The sequence below is a fragment of the Fusarium flagelliforme genome (genome assembly GCF_020744385.1).
Source record: "Fusarium flagelliforme strain FIESC 12 MPI-CAGE-AA-0113 chromosome Unknown B0J16scaffold_2, whole genome shotgun sequence".
Classification (NCBI taxonomy): Eukaryota; Fungi; Ascomycota; class Sordariomycetes; order Hypocreales; family Nectriaceae; genus Fusarium; species Fusarium flagelliforme.
The window spans coordinates 5,766,582-5,785,510 of record NW_025763504.1 but is presented as its reverse complement, the minus strand read 5'-3'; the positions used below and the strand labels follow the sequence as shown (position 1 = coordinate 5,785,510).

General features: G+C 48.0%; 4 protein-coding genes across 4 annotated transcripts; 2 read left to right on the top strand and 2 right to left on the bottom strand.

Annotated features, from left to right (window-relative positions):
- Window positions 1–5,559: 5,559 nt before the first annotated feature.
- B0J16DRAFT_395512 (uncharacterized protein) lies at window positions 5,560–7,171 on the bottom strand (the record flags this gene model as incomplete). The annotated part of the gene is made up of 5 exons (XM_046132201.1): window positions 5,560–5,875; window positions 5,934–6,120; window positions 6,170–6,372; window positions 6,677–6,895; window positions 7,031–7,171. The coding sequence occupies 5 exons, from the start codon at window positions 7,169–7,171 to the stop codon at window positions 5,579–5,581; spliced, it is 1,047 nt and encodes a 348-aa protein (XP_045987528.1). The 3' UTR covers window positions 5,560–5,578.
- A 4,174-nt stretch (window positions 7,172–11,345) lies between these two features.
- On the top strand, window positions 11,346–12,764 carry B0J16DRAFT_82985 (ribosomal RNA-processing protein 7-domain-containing protein). Its single transcript, XM_046134532.1, has 2 exons — window positions 11,346–12,404; window positions 12,609–12,764. Exon 1 carries the CDS (start codon window positions 11,438–11,440, stop codon window positions 12,377–12,379), a length of 942 nt encoding a protein of 313 aa, XP_045987527.1. The 5' UTR covers window positions 11,346–11,437; the 3' UTR covers window positions 12,380–12,404; window positions 12,609–12,764.
- A 710-nt stretch (window positions 12,765–13,474) lies between these two features.
- Window positions 13,475–15,974, top strand: B0J16DRAFT_301303 (Afadin and alpha-actinin-binding-domain-containing protein). Its single transcript, XM_046124583.1, has 2 exons — window positions 13,475–13,870; window positions 13,922–15,974. The coding sequence occupies exons 1-2, from the start codon at window positions 13,688–13,690 to the stop codon at window positions 15,812–15,814; spliced, it is 2,076 nt and encodes a 691-aa protein (XP_045987526.1). The 5' UTR covers window positions 13,475–13,687; the 3' UTR covers window positions 15,815–15,974.
- A 239-nt stretch (window positions 15,975–16,213) lies between these two features.
- Window positions 16,214–18,461, bottom strand: B0J16DRAFT_381493 (uncharacterized protein; the record flags this gene model as incomplete). Its single annotated transcript, XM_046131168.1, has 4 exons — window positions 16,214–17,870; window positions 17,922–18,106; window positions 18,160–18,368; window positions 18,434–18,461. 4 exons carry the CDS (start codon window positions 18,459–18,461, stop codon window positions 16,214–16,216), a joined length of 2,079 nt encoding a protein of 692 aa, XP_045987525.1.
- Window positions 18,462–18,929: the final 468 nt, after the last annotated feature.

The window sequence follows — 18,929 nt, the reverse complement described above, 5'->3', positions numbered from 1 at the left end:
TCACACAAGGGTCTGAGTTACAACCTATCTACCACTTCATCTTGCTTGACTAGAAATCTGGGAAGAAATGACCTACAGGAACCGTTGTTTCATCAAGAAGTGATGGCATGTCGTCAAATCAAGCACGCCCTACCTGCCTCCTGACAAAAAAACTCAATCGCCTACCCCGCAAATCGGGTCGGAAATTTTAAGGTTATTATGCCACGCGAGAGCCGCAGCGTGCGACCCACTATCCGTCCTGGCCCCTAAACTTTAGGAAGGAAGTACTGACAACATGGACGAGGAAAGGCCTGAACGTTCTTTTTTTTTCTTGACTGAATTTTCAGACTTGTCCATGTTGAGCCAGAGAGGACGGATAAGCAATAGCGTCTTAAACGAGCGTATAACGAAGTCTCAATAGGTGCGTGACGGAGTCTTAGTTGTGAGAGACAGACAAATCGGGTGCGCAATGAAGTCTTGGTTAGAGAAAACAAAGATAAGCGGGGCGCATAAAGGACAAGAGATGGGCCTGTGATGGATAAACAGGGAGAAGAAGTGAAGTTGTAAGGAGAAGAAGAGAAGATTCCAAGTTAGAGGAGAGGGAAGTCCATACGTATGAAAAAGTTTCCACTACGCACGTGTCACTTCCTCGTTTACGCGCTACTTCCTTATATAGGTACCTAGGTATAGCTTTCTCATATAGGTAGGTATAACTTTATTAGATGTGCAGATATGCTCCTTCTCTATGAGTGCTATCTCTGTTACAGACACCACTTTCCCAAGAAGAGCTCCTTCCTTAGCTATACATTCAGTCACACTGGAGTAAAGTCTATAACACCAAAGGATTTTAATCTTTCCTCCTCTACCAAACATCGCAACATGCAAAGCGACTACGGTTTCTCTACACACTCTTTTCAATCCAATTTCTGCGCCAACATGCCATCTAACAACGAGAGTAGCAAGGGGGGTGTCGGCTGGACGCGAAAGCTTTATGCTGGCAAGAACTTACTGTCCAGGTAAGAGGGAATAGCCTATTGCAGGTGAAGATGGTCCCTCTGTGAAGAAGCAGAAGGTAATTATATTTCCGTAACTATACATGTACTGAGTATATACTAGCAAGTATAGGTACATGTTAACAATAACCCTTTAGATATACCTTCCTTATTGTATACATGATGTTTTTATACTATCAACCTACTAGGATCCCTTTTATCCCAAGCAACTTCAAGCCCTTATATTTAATGACAGAGTACTAACATAACAAAACTGGTAGGGAACAGAACCTGGTTCTGGCTTCCTCTGCAAGTAGGCTACCCTAAGTAGCTTACTCTTCCTTGCCAAGACGGTCCGTATGAGGTCGGCGATGTTTTGGGTCCATCCCAGTGCTGCCCTGCTAGCAAGAGATGTGATATTTTAGCCATTTCCGCCAGTCTACATCGATTCTAAGGCCATTGATTCTCATCGATGCCGGTTCAAGTCTTAGATCCTCTTGTTACAGTGACTATGATATCGAAGCTGCCTGTGTTATTTAGCATTTTGTCAACGGCAACTTGCAACTATTGACAGAAAGCGACCATGTTCGATCCCAATGCCTAAGACTTGTAGCTGACGAGCAGGCTTCAAAGACAGTGAAAACAAAGATCAATAGACAGTATTGGTCAAATACCCAGGCTCTATATCTTGTCTATACAGACTCACCACTACCACCACCACCACCACCACCACAGCGAGTCGTTCCCACCTGCAACAAAGGAGGTTCATACTTTCAAGAACCCTCGTTGTGCCACCGCGTATGTTCCTATCTGCACGTTACTTCTCCCTTCTTGTTCCTGCTAACGAGACCTGTAGTGCTGCCACGCGCGCCGATTTTCTTCCACTAATGTTCTTACGTTCCCGACTCGCTCTCGATGGCATGCTATCAGCGTTTCGCAAGACGATCGGCGGGACCGTATCGCAGCAAAGAATGGAGCTATCAACACCTGTCTTGCCAAGTTGAAGGAAACAGACAAATGTCGACACTCTGACGAGAAGTTCAGCTGTTCCTTTGAGGAGGAAGGTTCTTTAGGGGGTGGGTTTATGCTCCGCTGCCGTACCCGCCATCCACAGGCGCCGTCGATGTGGCCCTCTGCCCTCCGACCCCTTCCCCGTTCTATCTCTCGCCTCTCTTCGCTCATTATTACTCCTCCTCTTCCACAACGCACTCGTACATAAGTCTTAAGCAAACCTTTACATAAAAATTAACTTAACGATTTATATAGTCTCTTGCACTAACTAATACTGCTCCGGTACATTTACATATACCTTATTATTATTTTTTGTGATCGCTACCTATACCTTCTGTTTTTGAGCCCCTGGTGGCTCTTGGCTCTCCCATTATGTTAACTTCAACCTGTCGCTATTGGATCGCCCGCTCACCCATACACTGGCGCTTTACATCTCGCCTTCACATCACCATCTTCCTCACATTTTTACCGACCTCGTTCTTGCTTGAAGCCTCTTACCGGTCCTACCTCATCGTCGTCATCTGTTCAGCCCCGTGCCTTTGGGGAAGTCGCTTCCTTTCCACCGACACCATTAAGTAGCCTTAACGGCATCGAGAGTGTCATTGCTGAAAACAGTGCACCTATTATGCCCGAGTTTAATGCAGCCACAAAGAAACTATACTCTGAGCATCTAAAGAACATGATCCCAGAAGGTTACAACAATCGACGTATAAAGACCTAAGAAAGGGGCCTTAAAGAGACCTGGAAAATGTTTAGCTTAAGAAACATCACCGCCGTGGGCAACCGCTGCCTTGTAAAGGGCATAAACTTCGGTCCACCGGATTACCAGCTTACAGCTGTTGGCAGGATGATGTTCAGAGAATGTGGGCAAACATTCCCATACCTGATGCATCTGCCAAGATACCTACTTTGTACGAAGGACAACCTTGGCGGCATGATGTATAACTTCGTTCTCTACACGGTAAAGGGCGACCTCGGATTGAGACCGCATCGTCAGAAGGTCGCTGAGGAGATTAAAGTTGGGACAACCTTCACCACTGGACTATCTGACCAACGCCACCTTTCATGACCGTTATCATCGTTGCCATCGACTTAAACTGGTAGGATGCTGGTTTATTAACCTTTGATCCCGGGGCAAGCAGGGACGAGAGCCATCGATGGCGAAGGCGACAATGGCGCCTGGAGAACGAAGCCTGGTTCTGAATGCATCAAGCGGGAGAACGAAGGCCATGGTCAAATTGGACGGTGGCAAGTTTTAGTGCATCGCGCCCACTGCCATTATCTTTGCCATGCCCTTGTTTTGTGCCTCCCTTTCGACTCAAGGTCACTCTACTCGCAGTTACGTTGCCGCATATCAGGGTCACATATCGAGCGCCACTCGCCGAACGTTTTTGATTTGCCGCAGGAGTACATTATCCTATACAATGATCTGTATCTCTCCTTGGAGGCCTCGGATCCTTCCTCAGCTTCCATCCAAGTGCTCCATTCACAAGTAACAAATGGTGTCACGCATTAGCCCTACTTCACGACTGTTACAAGACTAGTAGTTGTATCTCTGCAGTGGCAGCAATACCAACTTTCATGAGTTAATGTCGAGAGACCTACCCTTCGCCTTCTCTGTTGTATCATCTTTGATCCTCATTTCACTCAGACCACCCTTCCATGCTTTCCCCGTTAATTTCAACCTACATTGGCCGCTATTCTGTCAATTAGACCACCAGGACCGTCTCTTTGTTGACTTTTGCACTAGACGACAAAATGTGTGTTGAGAAGATCACATTCACGCAGTGCGCTCCCCTGGACGCTCCCCCCTTCTCTTGTGATAAGCTTTACTCCCGCGGAAACTTTCGAGTAAATAAATGACTGGAACCAAGAAGAAGTGCCACTTGAGTTTAAGGATCTAGCAAGAAAGATTTCAATCGCCTCTCCAGATGATGATACTCTTTACTTGGTTTCCTGGTCTCTCGGTTTTAATCGCCTCTCTAGACGACGACGCCCTCCTCCGGCTCTCGATCGGCTACTCGAGTTCAAGGATCTGGCAAGAAAGGTTTCAATCGCCTCTCCAAACGATGAGTCTCCCGGTCCCACGCATCAGTACCCATAAACTTGCTAGTTTAGAGGATAAGATCGCTGATATTTATGTAAAATCTTAGGTAATATTCCCATTTAAAGATTCTAACTATGGACTTAAGTTCAATATCACCAACTTTGAAGTGATCTGGTGTAGCCGAAGAGCCTGAAGTGACTTGGGGTGTCGAACTGTGTGCTTCTCACTGGGAAGAGCAAGGTTCAATGTGTCTCTTGCGCCACTCGAGAGGACAATGTTCGGGATTATCGTTAAGACTGAGAGGTCCTCAAGTCCACCATCTTGCACCGACCTGCTGTAACTCAAATGATAACGACCAGCTCTGGAAACACGATGAATGCGATGGCGACATTGAATCATTGGAGAGAAATGGTGGACGGCTGAAGATATTATGGACTTTGCCTCAGGCAACCATCCATAGTTGAGCATGAGGAACCGCTGTCTCTAACAGTGACTTTCTCGTTTGCCTGGCCCCAATTGTTTGTCAAACAGGTACAGACCAACCGGACCAATAGACGAGAACAACATACCAAAACTCGCATGTTGAGACTTCCGAGCAAATGTCGCCAACATCGTGTTGGCCAAGTACTGGGCCATGGCTGTGTCATACCACGATATCTATCTTTGCTTCGCCTCCGGACCATGAAGCCGATTGTAAGCTTGACCTTTGGGTATTCTCCTGCCTGCTTCTCACTTTCTCGATGTCCATCGAATCACCTCAAGACCATGACTTATCGCGATCCAATTCTTCCCCCAATCCCAGTATCATCTCTGTCGTCGCATTCCTTCCGTGGGTGCACTAGAGTACGAGAACTAGCGTTTTCGATACAACATCTCTTACATTTCCTTGTTCTTCCATGCTATCGTTGTCTTACTAACATGTTGAAGTGCAGGGTCAGAACCTACATTAGTACAGTTACCGCCACAACCTGACAGGATCAACTTCCCGTGGTTCGCTATGAAACCTCGGTTCTTAATCAGCCTCTGCATCTGTTGCATGGGATGCAGAAGAAGTCGATTATCGCGTCAAACTAGGCAAAGAAGGGACCTCTCCCAACAAAGCGCTTGGTAAGCCTCTTCGTAAATATAAGACGCTTACTGCTAACTATAATTTAACAGATAGCCCTAATATAGCAGACAAGACCAAGACTGCCTAGAAGCTAGATTCAGACAATACCACTTTAGCTGCCACAGCCAGCACTATACTCTATCCTTCTGCCCTTACGTTTATTGCGTGTAGTCCTCTTACTAAGAGCCCTGATAGGGAGGTAGACCCAATAAAGACAGTTAAAGCTCTCAAAGCACTTTGCCTGCTGCTTATAAGGGAACAAGTTAAACCCTTGCTCTTGTCTCTTGCTAGCCTCTCTGCTTTTACTTTTATCCATTCTGGGCTAAAGAATAGCTAGTAAGAAAGCACTGTTGATCACATTTAAAAGACAGAGTGTGTAAGGACAGAGTGTTATATCAAAAAAAAAAAAAAAAAAAAAAAAAGCCTTAGTCTGCTCTGGTTCTAATCCGTCTTATCCTTGTTATTGGTAGTGTACTCATCAATAGTATTGCCAGTGGGAGACAAGCCTTCCTCAAGCGTCTTGACTCTCTTGAACAAGAATTCAACAACATGGGATAGTTCGTCAATCCGTTTGTTGGCCTTCTCGTCCCGTTGCTGGAGCTGCTGGAGCTGCTGCTTTAACCCCTTGATCTTGTTATCTGCCGTCTGGGCTGACCTTTGGGCGTTTTTGGCCATGGCATCGGAGACAGACTGGGCCCCCTTGATGTCCGCAACATCAGTCTTCAGATTGTTGAGAGGCTAAGAAAGTTTATCGTTAGAGGGAAGGAATAATAAATTGCGGATAAGTTAGACTTACAACTGTCATGAGAGATTCCACCTGAATTCGCGTTTTGTGTCGGTATTGACCGTAACGCCAGTGATCTTCAAAATCATGGTGGATAATCGCTTCTACCATCATACAACTCAAGCTCTCACAATAGCCGTAGATGATGGCAGGCCCTTTGGGCCCCTTCGGCCCGGTTAGCCTGCTCGTCGGCCTTCCACTTCGGACAGTTTGATTTCACGTGGCCTTCTTTCTGGCAAATATTGCACCATTTGGTGCTCTTTTTCTTTGGTGGCTCGTTAGTCTCGGTTGTGGTGAGGGCTGGCCGCTTCCCTTGGGGTTGCGTCTTGGAGGCAAGGAATGCCTCAAAGGCATTATCAATTTGAGAGTTGTTTCCCATTGTAGTATCGTTTTGGGTTATAGTAGCTGTATAGAGAACAGACGGAGGTAGGCCTAGTATGTGATAGTATCTCTGTAGGAAGAGACAGAAATAGACCAGGTGTTGTAGCAGGAGCTGGTCGCTTCTCCTATTGTTGCTTTTTTGATGCAAGAAATGGAAGGCATTGTCAATTTGAGAATTATTGCTCATCGGGGTATCGTCTTGAGCCCTAGGCCTGGTAGGGGTCGTAAGAAGGAGGAAGTCCAGTTACCAGTGGCAGGCAGTGAAGGGGGTTTACTATTGGATGTAGAGAAATTATTCCCTGAGGCTTAAGGCATAGAAAATAAAATAGCCTAAGTTTCTGCCTAGGTCTCTGCCTATGTTTGTCTAAACTTACATAAACTAAGCAGATTATTTCATCTATTATGCTCTTGGACGTCATGGGCTGGGGGAGGTCGGGCATTGTAGCAAGCACTTGCTCTTCCGCCATCGTGATATGGATGCAATCTTGAGTGAACTGAACCGCAACTAGGTATGGATACTTCAGGGATAAAGGCAACCGAAAGAAGACGGTAAGGTCTGAGGCCAGGAGTATAACAGCTCCATAAGGAGGTGCCTGAAGGAAGAAGTCAGGAATCGGGCCAGGAGCATAACGGCTTGTGCGGAATGCTTTAGAGACAGGAGAGGCTGTAGGAAGAAAGATGGTTCCGCTCCTTCCACCTAGATCGTCTGCTGATCATAAACTGCGCACAGGTAGACTTAGCATAGCATTCCTTCCAACAGCAGTTGGGTTCTTCTTCTTCTTTTTAGCCAGTAGGACAGCTGGCTCCGCTTCTCCTGTGACTTCGGCTGTAATGCCTCTCTCAAGGAACACAGCAATGGCGTTATCCATATAGTTGGTATTACTTATAGTAGTGTCTTCTGGTGCTATGGTAGCAAGAGGTACAGAGCTTAATCGGACGTACAACGCGGTCTTGACAAGTAGGTAAAGGGACCTTTGCGGATGTGTAACGGGTGAGAAATAGAGAGAATAGGATCTTGTGAGAGGAGAGATGGAGTTGAGCTGGGTGTACAATAGTGTCTTGTAAGAAGAGAGATAGAGTTAAGCTGGAGGTAGGCTGGGTGTATAATAGTATCTCTATAAGGAGAGAAACATAGTTGAGCTAAGTATGTGACGGAGTCTTTGTTACAGGAAACAAAGATAGGTCTTCTGCCAATATCATCTCTCGCACACGCCCAGAAAAGTCTTGTCCATCATCAATTGCACACAAGTTTCTCTACCTACTTCAAGATGCCGCCTGGCACAGGACAACGGGCACCCCTCTCGGATGTAGATTCCAACATCCAAACCGCTTCTCGAAACGGTCAGCGCAAACGCAAGCTGCGAAATGTCGTTTTCGATGATTCTGACCTTGAGAGCATTCCTGATCTTCCCGATCCCCCACAGCACATTCATTCATACATCGATGATGACGTTCAGCTTGTTCCCCAGCTCAAACGTCAGCGAGCTGCCCAGCAAGCTGCTGATCAGGCAGATGATGGCATGGCTATATACGAACTCGTCGATTTAGTGGAGGATACCAAAGACGGCGACTGTGTCGATATTGAAGATGATCCTTGGCAAGCCTTTTGCGAAGCACCAGCAATGGTTGGACGAAGGGAATGATGACATCTATGTGGAGTGTCAAACCCCTCGACCAGACCAAAGCTATCTGCTAGGATGGGCTGGATGGCTGGATGAGTCCAGATCTGCATCGTGCACCAAGAAACGTTTACCTACAGAAGAGGAAGACGACGACTGGGTACAAGAGAATGGCGACAGGTGTGCCTTGTGCCTTGTTGCGAGAGAATTCACCCCGCAGATACTCGGACGGGCCCATAATCGAAGATGCCGATCATGCTTTCAGCACCGGTAAAAATCCAAAGCCGATAAAACGCCGGAGGAGGTTGCATATGGAAGCATATTTCTTCATAGAGAGTGGGTATCTCTGGGCAATGAAGACAAATATGGCAACTGTGGTAAACCTCGAACAAAGGTTGGGTTTTACGGGTGGAGAGATAATGCCAGATGTCAGGCTTGCCACCAGAGAGAGGTATACAATGGGCAGAGAGCGCTGCTTAAAGAACTCAAAAGGGGAGCTTGACATCAAAATGGGAGTTCTTTTGGCGGACATTTTCGCAGTGGTTTCGAGTATGGAGAGCAATCTTGTGAAAAGAGAGAAGGAGGCAAATGAACAAGGGAGTTAACTGGGCGTATATTGCTATCGACTTTCAGCTGGGGCCACTGTGGACTATTTATCGCAAGTACTTGGGAGAGAAGAAGGCGCATGAACGAGGAGACTAGACCTGGGTGTGTAGTACTACCAACTTTCAGACGGAGCAACTGTAGCTTATCTATCGTATTCACTTGACAGATTCATTATAGCTAATGCAAGCTGAGGGAATCAAAAGATTGTCGGTATAATTGTGATGATTCTTGTGAACGTCGTGGGCTCTGCTTCGGTTTCTTAACATTCTTGACTCCTTGGTATCAACATCGACACTCCACTTTATTGATATCAACACTTGACTTTATCGATATCGACATCTAGTTTGTTGTTACTACCATCATAGATATACTACCTGTTGATCAACGTCGATCATTGTCAAGCATCAATAGTGATATCGACATGTCCGACCATGTATTAGTGGTGCCCCTGAGAAGCGCAAATTGCTTGTCAAGTTCGACTCTTGTTGAGAGATAATGGTTTCCATTCAGTTCCCTTCTCGGCCTTGATAACATATCGATGAGAGTTGACTTTTGTTTCCAGGGACCCATCTTTTTGTACTTGCTCATCGGGATATTCTTGTGTCTTTACAATCCATGCTGCCCTTCTCGCTATTCTTCTTTATTGAAGCTTCAACGTCTCACCAGGTGCCATCTTGTCCTCCTCGATACATGAAGTGACCTTTTTCTGATACCCCAATGATGGTCTATCTGCTCCCATATCCTTTTATCGCGGGTTTCAATGATCCCCAAAGACCTTGACTTCCACATATCCAACTCCGGATTTCCTGACCACTGAGTACAAACATCAAATTCTCCCCGCTCTGTATCGCTTCTAATCCCGTACCTAACCCCAGTTGTCCTGTTCATCTTCCTTTCCGTATCACCATCCTGCTCTAACCGCGGTGCCCGCAAGCTCAACACCTGAGAATAAAGCCTGTCAGACGTCCACCAATGCCTGTTCCACAAGCGCACCCAAAGGCAAGACCGCTTTCGGGACCGAGATCATCAAGAGTACCATCTCTATACAGCAGCTGCAGGCAGCTACCGCCATCCTTGCGGACAGAACGAGAGGACCAAATTGGGTATTCACTCTAAGACATTGAGGTATCCGTTCATCACCCAGGGTATTCAGCAACAATGATCCCACAATCCGAGACAGATCCCCGCTGGGAGACAGTTCACCACTCGTTCCTCTGACACCGAAGCATCAACCGACCGCGACGCTGCTAGACAAGCCAGACAGACATTGCGTTCCATTTGAAGATGTTTCCCCCAGAGTCATGTGCAGAAGAAGCCGGAGCTAGGTTCTGGTCATCATGATACTGTTGTCATGTCAGTATTTGAGTGACGTGCGTGGGTACTGTATCAGGAGTCGTGGGAAAGGGGCGACAGTGAATCGGTAGAAGGGATCGTATCAGAAATGCAAGGTAGGTAATCCGCTTTCCATGGTAGTTGGTATGAACATACATCTAACGATGATGGTTAGTATTGAAATGCCAGCAAGACAATGGAACTTACCTTGGGTTTCCATCTTCATCCATGTTTGACGGTCCACAGTTGCCTGAAAGACAGATGCACTCGTATGCCTGGGGGGCAAACGTTCTCTCGTATGTCTTGCGACAAACGTCCTCTCATCTGTCAGTGACAAATGTACTCGTATGCTTGTGAGGCAAACGTCCTCGTATGTCTGGCGGCAAACGTTCCATATGTCTGAACGACAAATGTCCTCATCTGCCTGAGTGACAAGTGTTTTTGTATGCCTGGGAGGCAAGCGGTCTCGTATGTCTAGTGACAAACGGCCTCATCTGTCTGGGTGACAAATGTAATCGTATGCCTGGGAGGCAAACGCCCTCATCTATCTGGGTGACAAATGTACTCGTATGTCTGGCGACAAACGTTTCCCCATCTATCAGTGACAAATGGTCTCGCATGTCTAGCGACAAGCGTTTCATATGTCTGAGCGACAAATGTTTTCGTATGTCGTGGTGACAACGTACCCTCAGTTTGCACTGGTGGGATGAAGAAGGGAGACTTGCTTGCGTAGACTTGGTTCTGTAAAAGTGGGTGGGTACCTAGGTATTCAGTTAGAGAAGAAACGCTCAGGATGGAAAGAGTGCTTGGGAGGAAACGAGTGCTCGACAGGGAAAGAGCGTGCCAGGCACCAGCGGGGCACCAGCTCAACAGCTAGGCTACTGAGTTGTGCCAGCAAGATGAGGCAAGCACTACCTGGGTAGGCACTGATTGAATTTTATTTCAACTCATGGAACCGATATGATCTACCTTAGTACCTAGTATGTGATGCTCAACTGCTGAAAGTTGCCCGTAAATGTGTAAGTTCCCACGTAACTAAACATGACATGATCAAGCTGAAGCCCATCGGCGTGAAGAACAAGCATAACTAAAGGAAGAACGCCATTGTGACCATCATGAAAGGCACTAATGCCTTTAATCCCGACAAAATCCTTCTCATCGTTACCATCTCCAGGCGTCGAGTCAGGTTCAGCTGCTCTTGCCGTACTTCATGCCGCTATACAAGGCAAGTCTTCATCTCCCAGGGCCTTCTGGATGCGCAAACTTGACTTTGAGCCCGCAGATATCTCGAAGGGCCATTTTTCGAGATGTGCATTGTTTGAGATCAAGACGGCGAGGTCTAATATAGATTTAGCTACAAAACTCGGGCCTGAGACTGGACTCATCCGATAAACAGAGCCATAGAGTGCAATGGAGTTCATTAGCTTGGAACCTGGTGTAAGTGGTCAGTGTGAATATATCACCGATAGCACGGTGCTTATCCATGTGGAGCCAAACTTTTTTCTTGGTGCTTGAAGCAAGACTTTAATCTTCCCATTCTGCGATCACTTTTCCTTAATACTCCAAAACGCAATCAAAATGGCGCCCCTGGAAGAGACCGGAGATCAATTCTCCATACTTCCAGTTAAAATCCCGGCCACATCATCATATCCAGAGACAGCCGTTCATGAAATCCGCATACGAAAAAATGCCCCAAAGATCCCAACAGCCAACGATTCGCGAAGTCTATTCCTCAAGAACATTCCCGCAGACAGCACAGAACCTCACTTTCGCTCCATTTTCACTCAGCTCGTCGGTGCCGGCCGATTTGAGGCCATCGCTTTCGAGGACGAATCGCGAACGCTACTCCCTATTGATCCCGCGCAAGCCACAAAAGTCGCAGGTTTTGCAAAGAAGAGGAAGCGCGGAGATGTCGAGGCTGAAGAGAAGGAACGAGAGGAAGAAGCTGCGCAATTACCACAAATCTGGTCGCGACGCGTGCAGCGCAGCAGCAGCACAGCAGTAGTGCTTCTAGCAGATGAAAAGAGTGTGCAATTAGTACTTAAGGCTATCGCAAAACTACAAAAGAGCAAGAAGTATCCCACGTGGGGTGCCGACCTCTCCGACGAAGTTCCCGATCTTGGTTCTGAATGGATCGCATCACATCTACAACTATCGCGCGTTGACAAGGCAGCGACACAAAAGGCTGTACACGCCTTCTTTACCGCATTCAACCGCAAGGAGAAGGAAGCAGTCGAGCTGGCCAAGAGACTCCGCAACGAGCCTGATGAGGATGGCTTCGTTACAGTGACTCGCGGTGGACGAGCAGCTCCCGCCAGCAAGAACGAGGCCGAGGAAGCCAAGCGCAGGATGATCGAGAGAGATACCAAGAAGAAGTCAGAGTTGAAGGACTTTTACAGATTCCAGATGAGAGAGCGACGCAAGGCGGAACAGATGGCATTGATGAAGAGGTTCCAAGAGGACAAGAAGAAGGTAGATGCAATGCGGGAGAAGAGAGGCAAATTCCGACCAGAAACCTGAGGTGTTTCGATCTGAGGCTATTAATGTAAGTCGCAACCAAGTGTTTTACTTTGTCTTTCATGATGACGTCGCGGGGCCATCGAAGCATGATGGGGTAGCGAGGTCTTTGGCCTCCCATCTGGGTGCCGAAAACAACCGCGTAACAATCTTCTCAATTTTGTCTGAAGCGCAAACCTTTGCCTACTATTGTTGAGCTTTGTTAGTGAATCACGGCTAACGCCAAATCTAGTTATTCGTGTTACATATGGGACTTCAATGTCCACACATCCACAGGGGGTGGATTCAAACCACCTCCGTGTTAATATGGAAGTCATATATCTACGAGTCAACATGGCTGGTTACTCAAAACGCTCGTGACTCGATGCAGGGTTTTTACCCGCCGCTTGGATCAACAATGAGCACGCTCAAGACTAGCCTTGGTGCCAGATCCTAAGGGTCCACGAGACGAGACGAGCCTACACGTTGGGCAAAGCATTTCGGGCCTTTGATTTGTACCCAAAGGTTTTATTTTGTAACACCCTCGGGCCACGATGATATCAAGGCTGGCAATGCGGGGTGTACCCTGTCAACGAAGGGAGGGGATAGATGAAAATATAGATGCAGGCTTCCAACCTCGATCAGGGTCCACAATGTTTGAGATTTGTTCCGAGTGACTATTTAGGATGTCTGCAGTATGCTTATCTGACCGTTGCCATGTCATGTGTAAATAATAAGCAAAGAACTTGATTGAGTAAATCACCATGCATTGCGACCGTTTCTACGACCGTTTCTACGACCTTGTTTTCTTTCATCCATTATCAATATAAACATGTTCAGTTTCGACTTGACCCATCACGACCCTTCGAGAAGGCGTTCTAGTCTCGTGAGTGGAACTCTCGGCCCAGGCGATGACCCTGAAAATCCAAGATAATAGTCTCTTACAAGAAGAAGAAAAACTTGTGCGTCTGCATGGCCACCTGTCGAGCGTTGTCTTGTCTACTTGTCAGAAGGATGACCCTGGCTGGTCGCGTTCGCTCAGGCCCGCCTCACTTTTCCGGGCTTCCAATTGGTTCGGGCATTGTTTACTTTTTCCCCCACATAGCAACCAGCTCTCCCCACCACAACAATTAAAGCAGAGCTTGTATACTACTTTACCTTACCTTACTTAGACAGGCATTACAGTACCAAGCCCAGGTTAATTACCGATGCGCAGAAATTGGTGACAAAAAGTCATCAACCAACGCTCAACTTCAACTCTAAAGGGGCAATCGAAGGAGGTTATGTGTATCATTCTTCAGTTCCCCTGAAGTCACCTCTTCTCACTACACAATGATCGATACCGACAACCTTCGTACAGCTTCGCTGTATATCAACAACCAGCTCCTTTCCAGAGGGTTGCTTCGCGATGGCCAGAGCATTGATTTCGCCGGTGCGGCGTTCGATGGCCATGATGCTGCAGCTACAATGGGACGCATTGTCAGCGTCCTGAACGATTTAATACTTCGAAGAGATGTATGTCTCCCCTATCAGTATTGGCATTGGTATCATATTAACAGAACGCAGCGTGATGCAGAACATCGTGAATCTCTATCGACAACCATGCGCACCCTACGCGCCGATAACCTCAAGCACACCAACGACATTGCACGACTTACAGAGAAACATAACGAGGCCAAGAGGAAGCTCGACATCGCAGAAGCTTCAGAAGCCGCACTCAAAACCCAGATGAAATCCGCCGACGCCGCCATTCGCGGCTTGAAGGAAGAAGTCGCCCGCACAAAGGGACTGGTCGCCCAAGCACGCGCTGCATGTGCAACAGACGTTCGTAGACGAGATCGTCAAATTGATACCCTAAAGAAGCAGCTCAACGAAGCTGGACGCGCGCGAGGAGCACGAAGCAACCCCGGCGTAACCTCGATTACCATCACAGGCGATATCGGCGATGATAAGACTTCCTCAACGCGAGGCGCCCGCACATCGACAGATGATTACAACTTGCGCAATGAGACGAATGCTTTCCTGGCGGACCTGGCCCAGAATCTTAGTGAAGAGAACGAGGCCATTCTCGTCGTGATGCGAAAGACAATGAAGCAACTGCGGGACATGAGCGGTTGGAATAATGACAACCAGGATACCCTTGTCACTCAACAACAAGGATGGCAAGACATGGCTACAGAGCTGGACTCTGTACTGGAACACATGCGCACCATCCTGACGAACCCCTCGTTTGTACCAATCGAAGAGGTCATGGTCCGAGAGGAAGAGATCAGCCGCCTCAAGGATGGATGGGTCAAGATGGAGAGCCGCTGGACTGAAGCAGTTCATCTGATCGACGGCTGGCGAAAGCGCATGGCTGCTAACGGACGGCCAATCTGCGATGAAGAACTCCAGATGGGACTGCGTCTCAGTCCTGTGAGAGTAAGGGATGTGGAGGAAACAAGACACGCATCTGGTCTAAGGCTCTCGGCAGTCGCCGAAGAGGAAGAGGAGGAAGATGAAGAAATGCAAAACTCGCCATGCCCGTCACGCTGCTCTCCAAGCGTACAGCTTGTTCCAGAGTCAGAACCGGAGGATGATGGTCATTGCCATGAAAGTGATGCTGAATCTGATTACGACGTACCAATCGACGATTACGATGTTGATGAGCCTAATGTGCAAATCCTCCAACAATCCACCGCAGCTCCCCTTTATCACCGGGAGCAAGAATCTTCACCACTCCCCGAACCTCCCCAACTCAGTCCTTTAAAGGATTCCGCCTCTGCAGGAAACAGACGCTCTCACCGACCCAAGCAACCGGGCAAGAGAGACTTTACCACGATAGCTGAAGAGGATAGTTGGGATCACGCCGGACAGATAGACCCGACCCTTATAAAGTTCAACCCTGAAGCTCGAGATCGAGTCTCGTCCAGCTCTTCCCTCGACGAAGTGCTTCTCAAGTCATCCAATGTTGCCCCTTCTGAGGCAAAGCCTACTACTCCCAGTCGACAAAGCTCTCAACGCAGCGATCAAAACGAGGCAAACCCAGGCTCACCTAACCGTTCCCCTCGTCGAACTGCGTCTCGTCTTCCACTCCCGAGAAATGCCGATCCCGTTCCTCAGCAGAGCCCCCTTACTATGGCCACCATCGCGGCCAAATTAGCCGCTTCAGAGCGTGATGCCGATGCTGCTCGTGTCCGAGCCAAACTTCGAGCTGCCCGTAGCGCCCGCGGAGTTAAGAAGCCCAACATTACTCCGTCTGAGCCCCAGGCTGTCGAATCTCCTGCCAAGGAATCAGAACTCAAGAGAAGTGGTCTCGAGAACGTGGACCCTGTGAAGAGGGATCCAGCTCCGGCTGATGGTCAGTTGAAGCCCGAGAAGCGGCGCCGTGGTCATAAAACGAGCAAGAGTGCATCGCGGCGAAGGAGCACACTGAGCCCCTGGGAACTTGAAAGCTTGATGAATGGAAACGTACAGTAATAAATTGTCTAATATTTCGGAAGCCTGGAAAGCTTACGAGCGAAGATTGGTCTGGCGTTTGGTGCAGAGGGAATTTTGAGACCAAGGTCCTTTACTTTCAATTATTGGATGGACTTATGATTATCATTCAACGACTTCATGTGGGAAAGGTCTACTGGTAACTTTCAGAAAGAAAATAGTAGTGATTCATACATAAAGACATCAGAGATACCATTAATAACATCTTGTCACCCCTATCGTGATAAGCAAATCTCGTGGCCTTTCCCTGTCAGGTTCAACTGAGGCTCAAGTACCGTGATAACAAGCCACTAGCAACCCTACCAAACCATGTTCCCTCCCTAAACTCCAAAAAAATAAAAAAGCTGTGCTGTCTCTGATGGTCCTACCATGGTGATCTAGCTAAAGGGTAGGCGCTGTGGCAATAAGTGCTGACATGACAGCAACGCCACCAAGAGCAGCGTATCCAACCACTTCAGCCATTTTTCGAAGACGCTTGGCTGGTGGAGGAGGGACTGCCGATTCTTTCTCCCGAAGAATTATGTCTGAAGCTCGTTTGTGCGGGTGACTTGGGGCTGGTGGAGGGGTCATGCCACCATTAGACTCCCAGCGCTGCTCTTGATGGGTGAGCTTAGATATGTCGTCAGCCTTTCTCTTGGCTTTGCGAGGCTCCTGGACGCCATTTGCTTCAGGAGGTGCTTGCGCTGCATCCGCTGAAATACTGCTTCCTTCCTTGTTGCTCTTCTCGGCCGAAGTCGCTTGATCGATTGTATCACCGATAGGCTCAGCAATCCCTGAAGCTTTCTTGCTCATTTCGAAGCTGAACGCTGACGTCTCATCCAAGACAGGCTCTGTACCAGCTCCAGATGACTGGAACGGACCTTGGTCAGGACTGCTGACGAATAGAGAGCTAGAAGTTGCCAAGTCGGAAGGGCGAGGAGTGTTGAGGAACAGAGTGCCAGAAGTTGCCAAGTCAGGAGCCAGTTGGTCAACCGGAACCTGGACCTTTTCGTGTGCCGTTTCCTGGACCTTTTCCTGGACCTTTTCATGGGCATTTTCCTGGACCTTTCGAGAGACTACGTCGGCAACCTTTCGTGAGAGTAGGTCGGCAACATTACTTGGGTCGGGTATGTTGGATTGGATGTCGCGGGAGTACTCAGGTCGAGTTGGTGTAAGAGTGACCTTCGCATTAATCTTGTTAATTTCCCTGGCGGCAAAGAATGCTTCCTTTCCAGTTTTGAGCCCCATTGCCTGGGCTGCGTTCTTCGTTGTTTGTCCAGTGAACAGCTGGGGGTTGGTCCAGTCGGTGATCGCAGGCAGCTGGACAGGTTCTCGAATTGGAGGGAGTTCCATGGGCGGCAGATCGACATTCCAAAGGTTGTTGTTCGCGGACCAGGTTTTGGTTGGGTCAACTTTGTTGATGGACCCAGAACAATTGCTCGTCTGTGAACTGACATGTGTATCCATCTTCGGCTGTTCGCTAATGTCGGAGTCTGCATTTTGGGCCTCACTGGTTGAGGTGTTACCGACCGAATTTGGTTCGGCAGAAGTTTCCTCTGTACCATCATTCAACATAGTTGAATCAGCCAGATCGGTTTCGCCTGGAAAAGGGTCAGAATGGGCCATGAAGTTGAAATCTGCAAAGATACCTTCTTCTTCTTCCTCGAACTCATCATGCTCTTCAAACCACTCGTTTTCCATTGCTTCATCCTGGTTGTCGGAGTCATGAACAGACGAATCGTCCTGAATCTCATATTCGTCTTCCATTTCGTCCTCTATGCAAGAATCATGCTCCGGATCATCAACCACAAAAAGGGAAGGCTCCGCTGATGCGGATACAGGAAGTATATCGTCCCTCACATCAGACAAAGGGGCCTGGTCTTCGCATGTCAGGTCAATCGGGGACCGACTAGAAGATGGGCCGAGAAAAGGAGCAGGCCGGACATTCTTCGAGTATAGCATTTTGCAGCTGTTTGAGACTTGATCGTCGTCTGAGCTCATTGCTTCTTCAACGTCGCTCTCGTCGGGTACACGGAAACAATTTCCGCGACTTGCGGGACTGGGAGATATGTTAGCAGAGAAATAAACAAATGAATTAAGGGTAGCATACTCGATGGATCCGTACTTGAGGATAGTTTCAAGTGTGGTTGGTGGATAGCTTTCCATGCCTCTCATGATAGGAATCCCGAACATAAGTTTGTCTCCAGAAGAAATTTCGGCTGTTGCCTCCTTTTCGAGGAGGACACCGTTCTTATATGTACCGTGCAGAGATTTCGTGTCCTCGATATAAACTTTCTAGCAAGCGGTCAGATTGGACAAATGTTTGCGCCGTCTTGACGAAAGCTTACCTGGTTTTTGGCGTCGAATCTAAAGGCTGCATGCTCTCGGGACATGACTGGTGAGTCAAACCATGCATTGCACTTTGTAGCTTCAAGGGATGATTTCTTTTTGCTCGTACGACCGATCTTCATCGTTGGATTTTGTCTAGTGAGGAAAATACGACGTTCCTTGAAGGCGAAGTCGGGAGGAGGATTCACGCTCTTGAGCGTGATCAGGACTGTGAACATTATTAATATCAGGGTCTGGAATAGCTTTGCTGAATGCGTTTGAGTTTATATCTACCTTCATCTTGATACTCTGGCAGCGCCATAGTGACCAACAAGATTCCGAATAGCCTCTCCTGAGTAGAGTTCGGTGTATGTATTGCTTGCGTGGTGCAGAGCGTCTCACATATACCCGAGCAGGGTGTACATGCAAGAGATGTTGAACAGTGGGGTATAGTGATCAGATATGCTTGTCGTGTGTCGCAAGGTCCACGAGGTGGAAGAAAAGAAATCAGAATCTCGGTGCTTCTAAGAAGAGGGTGAAGGAAGCAAGAAAGAAAGAAAGATAGAAAGGAGATAGAAGAAGTAAGTGGTGTAAGGCAAGCAGCATGGAGGTGATCCTAAGGTGTTAGCTGGAAGACCCGGGGAAGGTGAAGGGCTAAGTGGGGCAACAGTGTAAGGTCACTGCCGTATCAGGCAGACAGGTGACAGCCAGCAGGCACCTAGATAAGCCGCTTATCGGAGCTAAGGGAAATGGTACTGTAGCGGGGCAAGGAGCAACCCCGCCTGATAAA

What these genes read in the sequence shown, in the direction of transcription:
- B0J16DRAFT_82985 (XM_046134532.1), top strand. Translation starts at nt 11,438, where the DNA reads ATGGCGCCCCTGGAAGAGACCGGAGATCAATTCTCCATACTTCCAGTT.
- B0J16DRAFT_301303 (XM_046124583.1), top strand. Translation starts at nt 13,688, where the DNA reads ATGATCGATACCGACAACCTTCGTACAGCTTCGCTGTATATCAACAAC. An exon ending in ATTTAATACTTCGAAGAGAT is followed by an intron (nt 13,871 to 13,921) that starts GTATGTCTCCCC and finishes AACAGAACGCAG; the next exon opens with CGTGATGCAGAACATCGTGA.